Source organism: Nannospalax galili, unplaced genomic scaffold, assembly GCF_000622305.1.
Source record: "Nannospalax galili isolate Female #2095 unplaced genomic scaffold, S.galili_v1.0 scaffold1046, whole genome shotgun sequence".
Classification (NCBI taxonomy): Eukaryota; Metazoa; Chordata; class Mammalia; order Rodentia; family Spalacidae; genus Nannospalax; species Nannospalax galili.
The window spans coordinates 868,460-883,570 of NW_008354526.1; the positions used below are offsets into that span (position 1 = coordinate 868,460).

The 15,111-nt window shown below is 44.3% G+C and overlaps 1 protein-coding gene across 1 annotated transcript in view; it reads right to left on the bottom strand.

The window, feature by feature from the left end:
* LOC103748954 (inhibitor of carbonic anhydrase-like) overlaps nt 1-11,793 on the bottom strand; it is a 48,028-nt gene extending 36,235 nt beyond the window's left edge. The window contains exons 1-5 of the mRNA XM_029555303.1: nt 11,660-11,793; nt 9,064-9,236; nt 4,837-4,945; nt 3,093-3,254; nt 1,395-1,542 (exon numbers count right to left, since the gene is read on the bottom strand). Of these exons, the coding sequence (XP_029411163.1) occupies nt 1,395-1,542; nt 3,093-3,254; nt 4,837-4,945; nt 9,064-9,236; nt 11,660-11,702 (635 nt within the window). The 5' untranslated portion in view covers nt 11,703-11,793. The remainder of the gene's footprint in view (nt 1-1,394; nt 1,543-3,092; nt 3,255-4,836; nt 4,946-9,063; nt 9,237-11,659) is intronic.
* Between the last annotated feature and the right edge of the window lie 3,318 nt (nt 11,794-15,111).

Below are 15,111 nucleotides of genomic sequence, written 5' to 3' on the forward strand. Positions count from 1 at the left end.
GCCTGATTGAATTTTAAAATGAAGAAATAAAATTTTAATTGTCATCATAAATATATGTTAAAATTTTCCCCTTTGCCTGATTTATTTCAACAGAATCATACTTACAAATGAAAACAGAGGAAAATCAGAAAAATCTTTGTTGGGAGCCAAAAGGCCAGAAGAGAAACATCTTTATGGCTTTGAGAGAAAGACAGCTTTATGGTTTCCTGTAAATCTTTATGGCCTTGAGAAAAAACAGCTTAATGGTTTTCTGTAAGTTTCTATAAGATAGCACTTAGTTAAAAGAATGTAGAAAAACAACTTTGTGACCCAGGCTAAGTCAGCCTTGAGAAATGTTTTATGCTCACCATGACAGTTAGCAGATGTTCCTTTAGGATAAGAAATGCCCCTTGAATAACCCCCCCTAGCTATAGCATCCAACAACACCAATTAGTGTCTGCCCAGCACTTTCCTTCTCCTCACCCCCCCCTCTCTTTCCACTACCAGTATATATGTCTGCTGCTTTCAAATAAAATTTTGGAGCTTGATCAGAACACTGTCTTGCTCCCTTTCTTCGTGTTCCTTGTTTGTCATTCTTTCTAGGACCCCCACTCGTCGTGCCACTGTAGAAGTGTCCTGCGGGTCGGGACAAGGCACCAAGGGATGGGGAGAGTCCAGCCCAGGCTGGGGCACAGGGAAAAGTTCAACAGAAGGTGGTAAACCGGGAGGCTCTTGAGCCCCAAGTAGCCCAATCCCCAGAGATGAGTCTGTCCCCTTGGCACTTCCATTATCCTGAAGGGAAATATGTTCTGGTCCCAGTCTTTGAGAAGATAAGAAAGTCTCCCACAGAGAGTGTGCCTCAGGATGATTAGGAGCAAGGGTAGGCCACAGGAGAAACTCAGGTGGTCAAGCCTTTGAGGTGCCAGGGTAGGCCCTGTTCAAGACAGTGAGTGTGAGGACTGCTTCCATTTCTACTTTGTTGAGGGCCCCCATTTATTCTTCTTGGTTCACTTTTATCTTCCCTGGGCCTCTGTTTCCCTGTGACAATCAATAATGTCAACTTGACTGGATCTAGGCTAGCCTAAGAGATAAGTCTCTGGTCATATGTGGGGGAGTTTCTAGATTAGGTAAATTAAAGTGGGAAAACCCACCCTAAATGTGGGTGGCACCATTCCACAGACTAGAGACCAGGACTAAATAGGAGAAAGCTGAGCACCAGCATTCATCTCTCTCTGCAGTGTGGCCTGTGGCTTCTGCTGCCATGCTTTTCTTATCATGATGAACCGTATCCCCTCAAACCATGATCCAAAATAAACACTTTCTTCCATAAGTTGCTTCTCATTAGGTATTCAGTCACAGTGATGAGAAAGTAATCAATAGACTCCCCAGCTTCAGAGCAAGAGGATGTCACTCACTTGAAGGCTCCTGAGTAGCCGAAGTATGGTTCACGGGAGGAGCAGGCACACTTGTCTGTCCCTTTCCCCGCACACAGTTGGCATAGGCTGGGGAACTTCTTCTCATCCGCACAGGGGACACAGCTGCTGGAGAAGAATGTGGCTGCTGCTGCTCAACACAGAGACAGGCCACAGAGTGTGAGTTCACTAGAGCCTCAGGATTGTGTGCGAGAGTGCCCTATGGGAGATGCTGTGAGTCTGTACACACTTCTCAGGACTTCCCCTAGGAAGCGGGTATGCACATGGAGCTTGCCATAAGTGGTTGACAATGCCCATTCTAGAGTGAATGGATGGATGGCCCAGGGCTCTGTGTGTGAGAGCACCATATTCATGTGGGCCCAGGCTCAAGCCTATGAAAATGTGACCCCAGCTTGTCTGCTGCAGTGTGCAAACTGCTGGCCCACATGGACGCAAGATGTGACCTGTGCCACTTGCCTAATTAACTCCCCAACATGGGCATCCTAAGGCACCAGGCAGAACACTGAAGAAGGCGATCCTTACAGATCAGTTACCCTCAGTAGCCCTTCCTTATCATCAGACATGAGCCCACCCCACCTCCAGCCCTTCTGTATCCAGAGGCTGTGGTGACTCATGGGATTCCTGTTCTAGTAGGGAATTGGTAGAGCCTGCTGGTGAGGCAGCAGAGGGGCAAGCCAGGAGCCACTGCCTAACTGCCCAGACAGACGCCTAGTGTATCTGTCACCATGGCAAGTGAATATCCCAGAAAGGTTAAAACATGGACAGAGCGTGACCTAGACTGTGGTACTTCATCATCAGACCCTACAGCTTCTTGTCTCTGTCACTATTAAAACGTGAATACTGTCAAGGATGACAGTTCCAAAGGTGCACTTTTGTAGAGTGCAGGTATCATCTTCAAGGGCAGAGAAGGTACCTATGCTCACTGTGGCTGATCAGAACTTATCAAGAAGCCTGGAGCATCCAGGAAAATCCTAGTGTCAGCCCAGCCATCATGTCTTGCCAGTGTCCCATGCCTTCATTTAATACATGGAAACCTGAGGGCTGGTGGTATGTCTGGAAGCCCCAGAGAACCATCCTGGGAGATGTGGAGGGAGGTGACCTTCCTCAGAAGCCTTCAAGAATGCCCTGGTTGAGCCAAGCTGTGGCGATTCTCAAGAAGTAAGACTGACAGCTCAGAGAGACAGAAGTACCTTTACCAAGCAACTCTCTTGGTTGCTGGTGACACATTCTTATTCCATCTCAGAGACCATAAAACACATACATTTGGCAGTGACTGAGCATGGTGTTGATCGACATTGTTAACTTGACTAGATTTAGAATCACAGGGAAGCACACATATGGGTGTGTCTATGAGGGTGTTTCCTGAAAAGTTTAACTAAAGAAGGAAGACCTACCCTGAACATGGGTATCACCATTGATGGGTTGGGGTCCTGGACTAAATAAAAAGGAGGAAGCAAGCTGAGCATCCACAATGCCTCACATTCCTTCTGACATGATGTCCCCACTATGACGGACTGTACCCTCAAACTATGAACCTAAATCAACCTTTTCTTCCTTAAGTTGGGTATTTTGTCACAGCAACAAGAAAAATAACTAATATAGAGTGTAACCCCAGCATAACCTATTTGGGCCACCTGATATAGGAGCCTCACCCAAGGGCACTCACATGAGCGGTCTTACCTGTTTCCAGAGAGCCAGAGGGAAGCAGTATGCTGAGGGGAATGTACCAGCCAGCAGACCAGCCCAGGCCCGTGTGGCAGGACTTCTTGCCTCGGAGCTGGTTCAGCTGGAAGACTGTGCCCTTCTTTACCACAGCCACGACATAATAATGGGTTTGTGGATCTGCAGAGGAGCAGAGAGAAAGACCAAAAGGATCTGCCACATCATGTCTACTGACCTTCCAAGGCCGGTGCAGTTTGGGACTTTGGAGGATTCTGGGCCCTGTACCAACCCCTAAAAGCACGGAAAAAAGGAAATGAAAAAAGTCTCACGGGAGAGAGACAACCCAACCTTTTCAAAGCAGCAAACATCACAGACGGTCTCTGACTTACAAAGTTAGACTTCTGAGTTTTGGGTTTTGTTTTTTTTTTTAATTTATGGTGGTGTAAAAACCAATAGAAGCCATTCTTTGAATTCTGAATTTGGTCCTTCAAATGTGTTGAATCTCTCCTAAAGCTAAGCAGACACAGTAAGCAGGGAACCCAGTCAGCCATTGGGTCAGAGGGTTCTATGTTGATAACCTAGGATGTCTGCTAGACCAGGTGTGCTGGAAATGTTACTGGCTTATATAATTTTCAGTCTAAAATGGGATTCTCAGGCTATATGGTCATTGTAAGTTGAGGTATGCCTGAAGGGTTGTTTTGTTTCCAGTCACACTAAGCCCACAGAGCCTCAAACACTCCCCTTCCATTGTCGATGGTACAGAGGCTAAAAGCTTTAGCCTCTAATAGCATTGCTTCTACAAGGATTATTCTGCCCTCTCTGCCCACAGCTCAATCACAAAGGTAAAGGTGTGACAGGCATGATGAGGGGTGTCCCTAGGGCCTATAAGTTGAAGTCAGACTGGACTGAGCTGTCTCACACACACTGATGACTCTAAAGGACACAAGTTGGAAGGAGACAAAGCCCCCTTCATAGACTCACCAAGAGCCTCTCGTACGAGATACAGGACTATGCTGTGCAATGCATGCAGGAGATAGCACAGGGGAGATGCAGTCAGAGCCTTCTGTGTCCCTAGAAGTGGTCTGTCATTGGTACAGCCCTAATGGTGGGTGACACTCTGGACAGCACCCCTCTGAGGCTATGGCCACCCTACAATCTGCAGAACCAAGAGCATTTCCATCAGGGTACACAAGAGATTCAATTTTCTCATCTGAACCCTTGTGGGTCAGCCCAAATGACTGTGTTCTTCAATCCAAAGAGCTCCAGCAAGTTGGTTCCCTGTGATGAACGATGGTTCATCTTCATTGTCAACTTGACTGGATTTGGAATCACCTAGGAGATACATCTCTGAGTGTGTCTCTGGGGGAGTTTCTAGAAGATTTAATTGAGAATGGAAGACCCACTCTCTGAATCTGGGTAGCATCATTCCATGGCCTGGGGCTCTGGACTGAATAAAAAGGGAAGCAAGCTGAGCACAGCCTGACTCTCTCTCTCTCTCTCTCTCTCTCTCTCTCTCTCTCTCTCTCTCCCCACTGATGCAATGTGACCAGCTACACCATGCTCCCACTATCATGCTTTCCCCACCATGATGGACTATATCACTTCAAACTATGAGCCAAAATAAACCCTTCCTCCTTAAATTTCTTTTGTCTGGCACTTTATCACAACAGTAAGAAAAGTAGTTAATACTGTTGGCAAAGTCCCTGCCTCTCCCAGTGGCTCCATGTCACACCAGAGACCTGTGGTCCCAGAGAGAACATACCATCTTTTGACCCATAGGATTCTGCCACGATGGGTTTCAGTTTGTAGAGGGGCAGGCTGTCCTCAAACATTAAAGCTCCATCAATGGTTACAGCATCCAGTTTGTTTGCCTGAAAGAGACCAGACATAAATGAAGCTTATCACCTCTGGGGAAGATGCCCCTAGTGTTGTTAGGGACTCTTGCTCGGTAGATACTTCCATGGCTCTGACCTCCTTCACCTCCTTCCTGTTGTTCAGTGAGGCTGTCTATGGCTGCACTGGTAAAGCTAGCACCTCATGCATGCTGTGTGCTGCTTTGTTTTCCTCCTTAGCCTTTAGCCAACAGACCCTTGGTTCACCGTCCTCACCCTTGGAATGTAAGATCATGAAGGTGGGGATGCTTGTTTGTTTTGTTCTCTGCAGAATCCCAACACCTGTTTGCTCCTAGGACAAACAGGTGTTCTTTTGTTGGGTGAGTGGACTGCAGAGTATTCCCATCTGTGAGAAGTCATGCTGCATTGCTCATGTCTGAGTTTCAGCTGACTTATCCGCTAAGGATTCCTTCCTCTCTGCTAGAAGCAGCAACTTCACAGCCTCTCCCAAGATGAAGCTGGATAATTTCCCTGCTCATCATGGAAATCATTCTGTTACTTATGAATTGACTTTTTTGAAGCACTGGGGATTGAAACTATGGCCCTGTACATCTAGGCAAGTGCTCTATCACTAGCTTTACTTGTAACCCTCTTTTTCAAAATTTATTTATTATTTATTTTTGGTCTTTTTGAGACAGGACCTCCCTGTAGCCCCAGCTGGTCTGGAATTCACTATGTAGACCAGGCTGGCCTTGAACTCACAGAGATCCACCTGCCTCTGCCTCCTGAGTGCTGGGATTAAAGGTGTGTGCTACCATGTCTGGCTAAAATTTATTTTTATTTTATGAGTATAACCTACATGTGTGTAAGTGCACCCGTGTCATACAATACCTGCAGAGTTAAAACAGGGCTTTGGATTCCCTGGAACTGGAGTTATGGATGGTTGTTAGCTGCCATGTGGGTGCTGGGATTCAAACTCGGGTCTTCTACAAGAACAGCCAGGGCTCTTAACTGCTGAGCCTTCTCTCCAGCCCCCAAAATAGCCCTCTTTTTGCTTTTTAAATTTTGAGACAGGGCCTCATTATGCCCAGGCTGGTCTTGAACTCATTCTGTAGCCCAGGTAATGCTTGAACTTCAAATCCTCCTGCTTTAGCCTCCCAAGTTACAGGCATGTGCCACCAGACTCAGTTATTAATTGACTTTAAAGTAATTTTGGTTTTTCTGAATTTAGTTAGTACAGTCATTCCTTAGCATCTGAAAATTGTTCTGGCACTCCTGCAATAGCAAAATCTACAAAGGTTCAAAATCCGAATGGAAGATGGAGTGGCATGGTATACCATCTATGCAGGTCCTCACATATACTTTGTTACCTCTGGACTCATAATTAACCCAATGTAAACTGTGTAAATAGTTACTGTACTATATTGTTTAAAGAGAAGCAATGAGTCCCTCACGCCTTTAATGCCAGCATTCGGGAGGCAGAAGCCGGTGATTCTCTGAGTTCAAGGTCAGCCTGGTCTACAAGTGAGTTTCAGGCCAGCCAGGGCTACATTGTGAGATCTTGTTTCAAAAAAAAAAAAATTTTAAAGAAATAATAAAAAACAGTCTGAGACAATCTCCATTTCATTTTAAAATAATGCTGTTTCCTACTTTTTTGTTTTTTGGTCTTTTTGAGACAGGGTTTCCCTGTAGCCCCAGCTGTCCTGGAACTCACTATGTAGACCAGGCTGGCCTTGAACTCACAGAGATCCACCTGCCTCTGCCTCCTGAGTGCTGGGATTAAAGGCGTGCACCACCACGCCCAGCCCCTACATTTTTAATGCTAACTAACGCTTAGATGTTTGCTCATGTGTCTTTAATCTCTATGTATCTGATTATTACTAGTCACAGTCAGTTACATTTGGATCCTTGGCACCTGAGTATGGATATAAAGTCATCAAGTAGATTTCAATGGTAATGTTTATCACCTCTATTAACATGAAGTAAATTTTTATGCTTCCTCCTCAAATATGTCTTTTTTTTACTTGTGTGTGTGTGTGTGTGTGTGTATGTGTGTGTGTGTGTCATACAGAACATTGCACACAATCTTATTCATCTATATACCCACTTCCGAAATGGCACCCTCCCATAGCCTCCTCCTCCTGCCCCCCACTGGAGCCCGTATACTCTGTCATCCCTGTTACTGTCCACTGTGTTGTCAGTGGCCCCAGCCATTCCCCGGTGCTTATCTATCTGCTGAATCTAGTCAGCCTATCTAGAGTTCCTTGTTTTAGGAAGATCAGCTGTTCCTCATCTAGGAGCAATCAGTTGTCAATATTCCTTTAGATAAGATTGGAGTCTGCTGTTCATTTTCCCAGGTCTATGCTGCGTTACTGTCTTGGAGTCTTTTGGGCCACCCTGGCCAATAACTCAAAGGAAGGTATCTCCTGAAAAACTCATTCAATTTTATGTCTTACAGGGTTTATACTGAGTTCAACAATGTATAACTGTATTAACTGTGAACCTAAAAATTTACAGCCACTTTTGAAAGAGATGTATCCTTGCTTTGGAAATTGTTACTGAATATGTTAAAGCTATAATGAAATGCTTCTTCTAATCATGTGGTTATTAAATTTAAAAAAATAAATAAAAGCTGAATGGAAAAACACAGTCTAAGGTCAATATAGATTCAATTTTTTAAAAATTTTGGAAGGCGTGGTGACGCACACCTTTAATCCAAGCACTTGGGAGGCACAGGCAGTTAGATCTCCGTGAGATGGAGGCCAGCCTTCTCTACTTACCAAGTTCCAGGTCAGGAAGTCCCTGTCTGAAATTCAGCACCCCCCAAAAAAAAGAAAGAAAGAGATGCTCTTTGTTATATTACTGGATATAAACTTTATAATAACCTTATACCTTTTACCTTAAGAATTTTATGATTATTAATTCTTTTGGAAAGAATATTTGGATGAAAAGTATACTGAATTTATTAATTGGGAAACAGGCAAGTACATGATAGTGTTTCTGCTGAGGAATATGGTATATGTTTTTATTTACTAATGAATATTGTTTACAGGTTGAAGAGATAGCCCAGTGGTTAAGAGCACTTGTTGATCTTGCAGAGGACCTGACTTTGGATCCCAGCACCTATGTCAGGCAGCTCACAACTGCCTGTAACTCCAGCTATAGGGAATCTGACACCCTCTTCTCATCTCTGCCAGCCCTGCACACATGTGCTCATATACATACATGGACACACACATACACATAAATATTTTTTTTAATTTTTCACGTCTCAGACTTTTACATTACAATAGTTTGGCAGGTCTCATATATTCTTCCAGAAATATTTCTCTGTTTATCATTTTAAACGTAAATAGGATCACAGTTTGGGACTGTTTTCCTCAATTAATGACTGTTCATATTTTTTTTAAGTGACACTACTTTTAATGCATTTTATTTTGCCAAACTAATTTATTATTAGTTTGGAAAAATAATTTTTTCTCTTCATTCCTCTATATTTTCCAAGCATTAAATCATATGAAAATAGTGATATTTTGTTGTTTTCTATCTTTCATGCATTTTTAAAAATATTATTTTTATTTTATGTGTACGAGTATATTGCCTGCATGTATGTAAGTGCACCCGTGTCATGCAATGCTGCGGAAGTCAGAAGAGGGCTTCGGATTCCCCTGGAACTGGAGTTAAGGATGGTTCATAGCCGCCATGTGGGTGCTGGGAATCAAACCCAGGTCCTCTCTAAGAGCAATCAGTGCTCTTAACCGCCGAGCCATCTCTCCAGCTCTCTTTCATGCATTTTATATCAATTGTATTACCAGGAAATTGCCAAAAATATAAGCAATGTTTTTATTACTAATATTAAGTATTCATAATATTTTCTTACTAATTTAAACGTAGTAATATTTCCAAAACATTAACTGATAGCAACACTGAAGTACCTTATTTCTGAGTGTTTACAGACACTCTTAGCACAATAGAAGGCTTTGCTGTACCACTGATATATTACTAAGACTGAACCTTCTATTAGTTGTTTTGTTGGGATTATGATTTTTACTATCGATGAATGTTCAGCAAGTGCATTCTTCTGTGTAGTGGAAAGTGCAGAAGAATAAAGAGAAGGTACAGACTTTCTTCAGCTCTCTCGGGCAGCAACGACTTACCGAAATGTCTCTGATGCACTCACGATAAGAGGCTTTCTTCACACAGACAACAGTTGGACCGTCTGCAGGAAACACTTTTTTCATATTATCCTGGAAACTGGAGCATTTAATGGCCTCCTGATCTGACACAACACACCATCTTATAGTCTTCTCAGGGACAGCCAGGCACAGCCCTAGGGGAGACAGCCTGGATGTGTAAGGGACTTGATATGCACTAACCTTCCTCTGCTGGCAAGAGTTCAAAGTCAAGCTAAAGAGCCAACTAACTGGCACCCACAAACTGGATTAGCTGCTTCCCTCTCCTGACTTCTCAAGGCCAGTTGCTCTGATTCTGTCTTACTCTTTACATTAAAAAAAAAAAAAGGTTAAATCTTCCAAATTCTTACAAAAGACCCAGGTTGGAATCCCAGCACCCACACAGTGGCTAACAGTTGTCCGTAACTAGTTTCAGGGGATCCGATGCCCTCTTCTGACCTCCTCGGGCATTGCACAACACAGGCGCACTTACAATGTAGGCAATACACTCATTCACATAAATAAAAAGAGAGAATGCCTACAAGCAAGGGTGACTGGAGTCAAATAACCTAGAAAAGGTAAGATGGATCATTACTAGAACTCCACCTCTGACTACCTGACTGTAATACTGTGCAAGACACACAGAGGAACAACACAGTGATAGTCAAATCAGGAGTCCTTTGTTAATAGCCAGTGGTCAGAGAGGGGGCTAATGCCCAAACGAACTCTTGACCCCAAGGAGAAGCAGGATAGGGTTTATAAAGCTGAAAACCATAATTACATCATGCTATGGGCAAAGCCAATAATCATAATTACATCAGATCATCATAGTTACACCAGACCAGGGGCAAGTCAGTTAAAGAGGTTTGATAAGGGGAAAAAAAGACATTTTTACAACAGAATTGCAGAAGCTATGGGCTCCATAGAGATGCGGGTGTAGCTGGGAGGGAGGACATGCTACCTGACTACTTGTAAGTTTCCCAGTATTATAGAAACAGTGTACTCCCTGAAACTGTCTGCATGAGATGTTCTGCCTGGCTGGCTACAGTGGGAATGGCTGGATAAAAACACAAGGTAAAGCAAGTCAGCTAGAACAAAATGGAGTTAGTTTTGCCATTTCATGACAATTGCAAACAGGGGTAATCGGAGCTCACTGTGAATGTTTTAGACCAAAGGGAAAGGGTGTTGGTGGCCTCCTGCTCCCAGAATAAAATTCTTGAACCCCAGAAGAGGTCCTTGGCTCTTGGCTCTTGCAGGGCTTACCTGTCGTTAAGAAAGGGGACATAACATGCCCTAGCTAAAAATGAGTGTCACTTTAGGACTGGTAGCTGTGTTGAATTTGGTGTTTCTTGATTAACTACCTTGGTTGCTTTTTTGTCTTTTGCTACTAGAAGAGTTCTTGTCAAATGAGAACACTGAGCTTTGAGGAAAAGGTGTGCCAGACTCCAGTCTGGTCTGCTAGCCTGGAGAGAAGAAGAATGGGGCTCAGAGGGACATCTCTAGCCTCTGATGTGTAAACACAGAGGCAGTTGGGGAAATGAACTTTTGGTCAGTGCCCAACGCTGAGAAGAGGAGACAGAGGAAGAACAAACAGCACAGGCCCTGCTCAGGAGGATTTGGGAAAGAGACCAGAAGCTACACTCTGTTCTGGGAGAGACCAGAAGCAACACTGTGTTCTGGGAGAGACCCCTGGGCAGTAGCAGGTGGCAGTGCTGAACCAGGAGGCAGACACATTCCCTGCCCGTGCTGCCCTTTCTGCCCTTTCCTCGGTGCCCTGGATACCCCTTCCTCAAGTAATGTTACGGGAAAATCAGAGATCATCAGCCAAAGTCAGGTGAGGAGGGATTTAATTTTACGCTAGCGGACTGACCCACAGAGCCTTCCGTAAAGGAGCCAGTACCGGCCTCCAGTTTTAGGGTTTTATATTCACGTGAGGAAGTACAAGAACAGCATATAGGTGACAATTAAGTAAAAGGTAGGTGTGATGATTAAGCAAGGTAACATATGGCCACAGGGGTTCCAAAAGACTTCTGTCCTGGGTAACCACAGGAGGTGGGGGAGAGATTCCAGCTTATCACCCCAGTCTCTCTTGTCTAGGAGCTCTTCCTGCTCCAAAGTTCTTAATTGCCATCACATTGCAAAAGCTTTCCACCTCCACAGTAGTAAGATGCCTACCCGTTATTTAAGACAGCCTTAGACCAGAGAGGGAAGGGTGGACAGATCCAATCCGGGCTGAGCCAGAGCAGGCTCTCCATGCAGGAATCCTTCCTAGAGGAATTAACCCACTCTTCCAGCACAGAAAGGAGCCCCCTGCATTTATGAGCCTTAGAGCTCTGCCTGCCTCTAGGCACAGTATCTCACTTTCCCAGAAACTGTGTGTTGGTTGTGCAAACACAATTTTTACAGAATGAAACAAGCTCAGAAGGGGGGAGGGCGCCACGCAGTAGTATGGCAGGTGAATTCCATTCAGAGTGATTCCTTTTCCCTTTGATCCACAGCAGAGTCCCTGGTGGTAGAGTACCTGCCCTCCCCAGATCACCTAGGAGTGCCCTACCCTGCCTGGCTCCCAGCGCACACTCACCCAGGCCCCCAGTGCACAGCAGGACGCAGATGACAAGCCTCATTCTCAGCTTCAGACCAGCGTCAGGTTCCTGTTCCCTCAACTTAGCTCCACTTTAGCCTGCAGAAAGCGGGATGGTTCTGTCTACTGGGAAAAGTTCTTCGGTCTGGGCTGATCGCCACTGCCACGCCCTCCATCCCTCCCCCGGGCATCCTGCCTGCCCTTTATCTAGCCACGGCAGATCCACAGGGTGAAAACGATATTTCCATGCCCAGGAAAGCCCGCACACGTGTATGCGACTTACCAACCCAATTTTCCTGAATTCTGACTTCTCTCAAGGAGTCTAGGTTGACAAAGCCAAGGGTCTGGTGCTGTCTCCCCATTCATAGTGGCCCTGTGCCCCTCACCAGTGCCACTGCCCCTTAGTGGCTCTACAACACGCACCCCCCCCCGTGGTATAGTCCATCATCCCCCACCACAGAGTCCCTGCTGCACTAGGCACAGATCTGGTGCCACACTGAGCCACAGAGGGTTTCTCACCCTCCTGACCTCTGCCTGGGAAAAGTCCAGTAAGTCCAAATCAAACTTTAAGAATGTTGAATTAAATGGTTGGAGAAATGGCTCAGCAGTTAAGAACACTGAGTGCTCTTGCAGAGGACCTGGGTTCAATTCCCATCACCCACATGGCAGCTAACAACTGTCTGTAACTCCAATTCCAGGGGATCTGATGCCCTCTTCTGACCTCTGTGGGCAATGCACAACACGGGTGTACTTACACAAATGCAAGCAATACATGCATACACATAAAAATAACAAAATTTAAAGCCGGGCTTGGTGGCACACGCCTTTAATCCCAGCACTCGGGAAGCAGGGGCAAGCGGATCTCTGTGAGTTCAAGGCCAGCCTGGTCTACATAGTGAGTTCCAGGACAGCTGGGGCTACAGGGAGACCCTGTCTCTCTTCTCTTTCTGTCTTTCTTTCTGGGATTATATATATGGGTCAGCGGACAAGGACTTGCAGGTACAGCGGCAGAACCGAGACCATCAAACAAAAAGCTACATCTCACCCCGCCTCGCTCCTAGAGGTTGGAGAAAGGTGTCGCCAAGGAAGTGACATCTCAACTCTCGGATTCTGCACAGAAAGAGAGGAGAGAGAGAGAGAGAGAGAGACAGAGAGAGAGAGACAGAGAGAGAGAAATAGATTTTCTAATACCTCAAGTTTCAGTATTGGTAAGTACTGCCTCTTAAATTCTCCTAGAGGCTAGGGAGATGGCTCAGTCTTTAAGTGCTTATTCTGCAAGCATAAGGACTTGAGTTCAGATCCCTGCCATCCCTGTAAAAACCTGGGCATAGTGGAGAGCATTCATAATCCCAGAGTGAGGGAGGCAGAGCCAGGCAGATCCTTGGCCCTTGCTGGTAAGCCAGCCTAGCTGAATCAGTGAGTTCTTGGTTCAATGAGAGATCTTGTTTGAAAATAATAATAATAAAATTTTAAATTAAAATTCTTTCTCAAAGATAGAAAGTTGCATGCCTCTCTCTCCATCTTTCTCTTAGACACACACACACACACACACACACGAAATCATCTGAACGTCAATATTATTCAGGCAAAGTCACAGGCCATAGTACCTTTTAACTGTTTTTCTTTTTTTGTGATACTGGGAATTGAATCCAGGGCATGGCATGTGCTGGGCACTTTCTCTACTACTATATATATCCCTAGAACCCATTTTCCATTTTTTATTTTGATACAAGGGCTCCCTAAGTGGCCCAGGTTGGCCTTGAACTAATGAACTTTCTGCCTCAGCCTCCTAAGTACTTGGGTTTATAGGTCTGTGCTACCAAACCTTGCTCCTTTGAAGTTTATAATGTGCATGGGTAATTTATGCTTACTCCTTTCCCTTGGTTCATTTTGCCAAGATTTTATATATTTTATAAAAAAACAAAACTTTGGCTTTTACATTTTTCTCTACTGTAACATTCATGTTATTTCATTGGTTTCTGCTTTCTTGACTGTCTTTGGATATTACTCTTTATCTAGCTTGCTTTTTGTTTTATGAGACAGGGTCTTACAATACACTCAACGTGGCCTCGAACTTTCTGTCTTTCTGCCTCAATCCTGCTTCAATTATAGGTATGTGTTAGTATACCTGACCAAACTCATATCTAATTAATTTTTGCAGTGCTAAGGATTGAACACAAGACCTTGCACATGCTAGGCAAGGACTCTGCTGTTGAGCTAAATTCTCTATACCTTTCTAGGGACTGGATAGATGGCTCAGGGGTTAAGAGCACTGGCTGCTCTTGCAGAGGACCTGGGTTTGATTCCCAGCACCCATATGGCAGATATCATACATAACTCCAGTTCCAAGGGATTTGACATCCTCTTCTGACCTCCATGGGCACTGCATGACAGGGGTGTATTTACACATATGCAGGGAATACAGTCATACACATAAAATAAAAATAATAAATAAAAATATGTTTTTAAAAGAGAAAGTTAAGAGGACCTAGGTTGGATTCCCAGCACCCGCATGGTAGCTAACAACTCTCTATAATTTCAGTTCCAGGGGATCTGATGCCCCCCTTTGGCCTCTTTGGGCACTGCATGCCTACCTAGTATGCATACATACATGCAGACAATACACTCATACACACACACAAAAAAAATAAAAATATTAAAAGAAAGTTAAGATCATTGATTTTTCAGTCTCTATTCTACTCTAAATTATGGGATAAAGGCTACAAACTTTCTTATAAGAATCTTTTTCTCAATATATTATACCTTCGTGGTTATTTATTTCAAAGCATATTACAGCCAGGTAAAGTGGTAAATACACGTAGCCCTAGCCACTTTGGAGGCCAAGGCAGGAGGATTGCTTGTGCCCAGGACTAGCATGGAAAATAATACATTTAGTCCCTAACTCATTTCATTCATTTCACTGAGATTTCTTTTTTTAACACATAGATTATTTAGGAATATATTATCTTCTTATCCAAGCAGGCCAACTGTGATGCTTAATGTTCGTTGCCAGCTTTTCTGGTTTGAGAATCACTTAGGAGACACACCTCTGAGTATGGCGGTGAGGTTGTTTCCAGAGAGCTTTAACAGAGGAGGGAAGACCCTCCCTGAATGATCTGGGTGGTACCATCTCCTGGGCTGGGGTCCTAGACCAGAAAAAAAAAAAAAAAAACAGAAGAAGAAAGCAAGATGGGTGAGCACCAGCACTCCTGTGGACAGATCGTGATCAGTTGCTTCCAGTTCCTGTCACTATGCTTTCCCCACCATGATGGACTGTATTCCTTCAAACTGGGAACTAAAACAAACTCTTCCTTAAATTGCTTTTTGTCAACTATTTTGTCATAGCAATGAGAAAAGTGATTAATACACCAATATATGCATAAGAATTCTTTAAAATATGAGAGAGGCAGGGTCATTCTTGTCTAAGTGACAAGATGTGAGAATTGTCATTG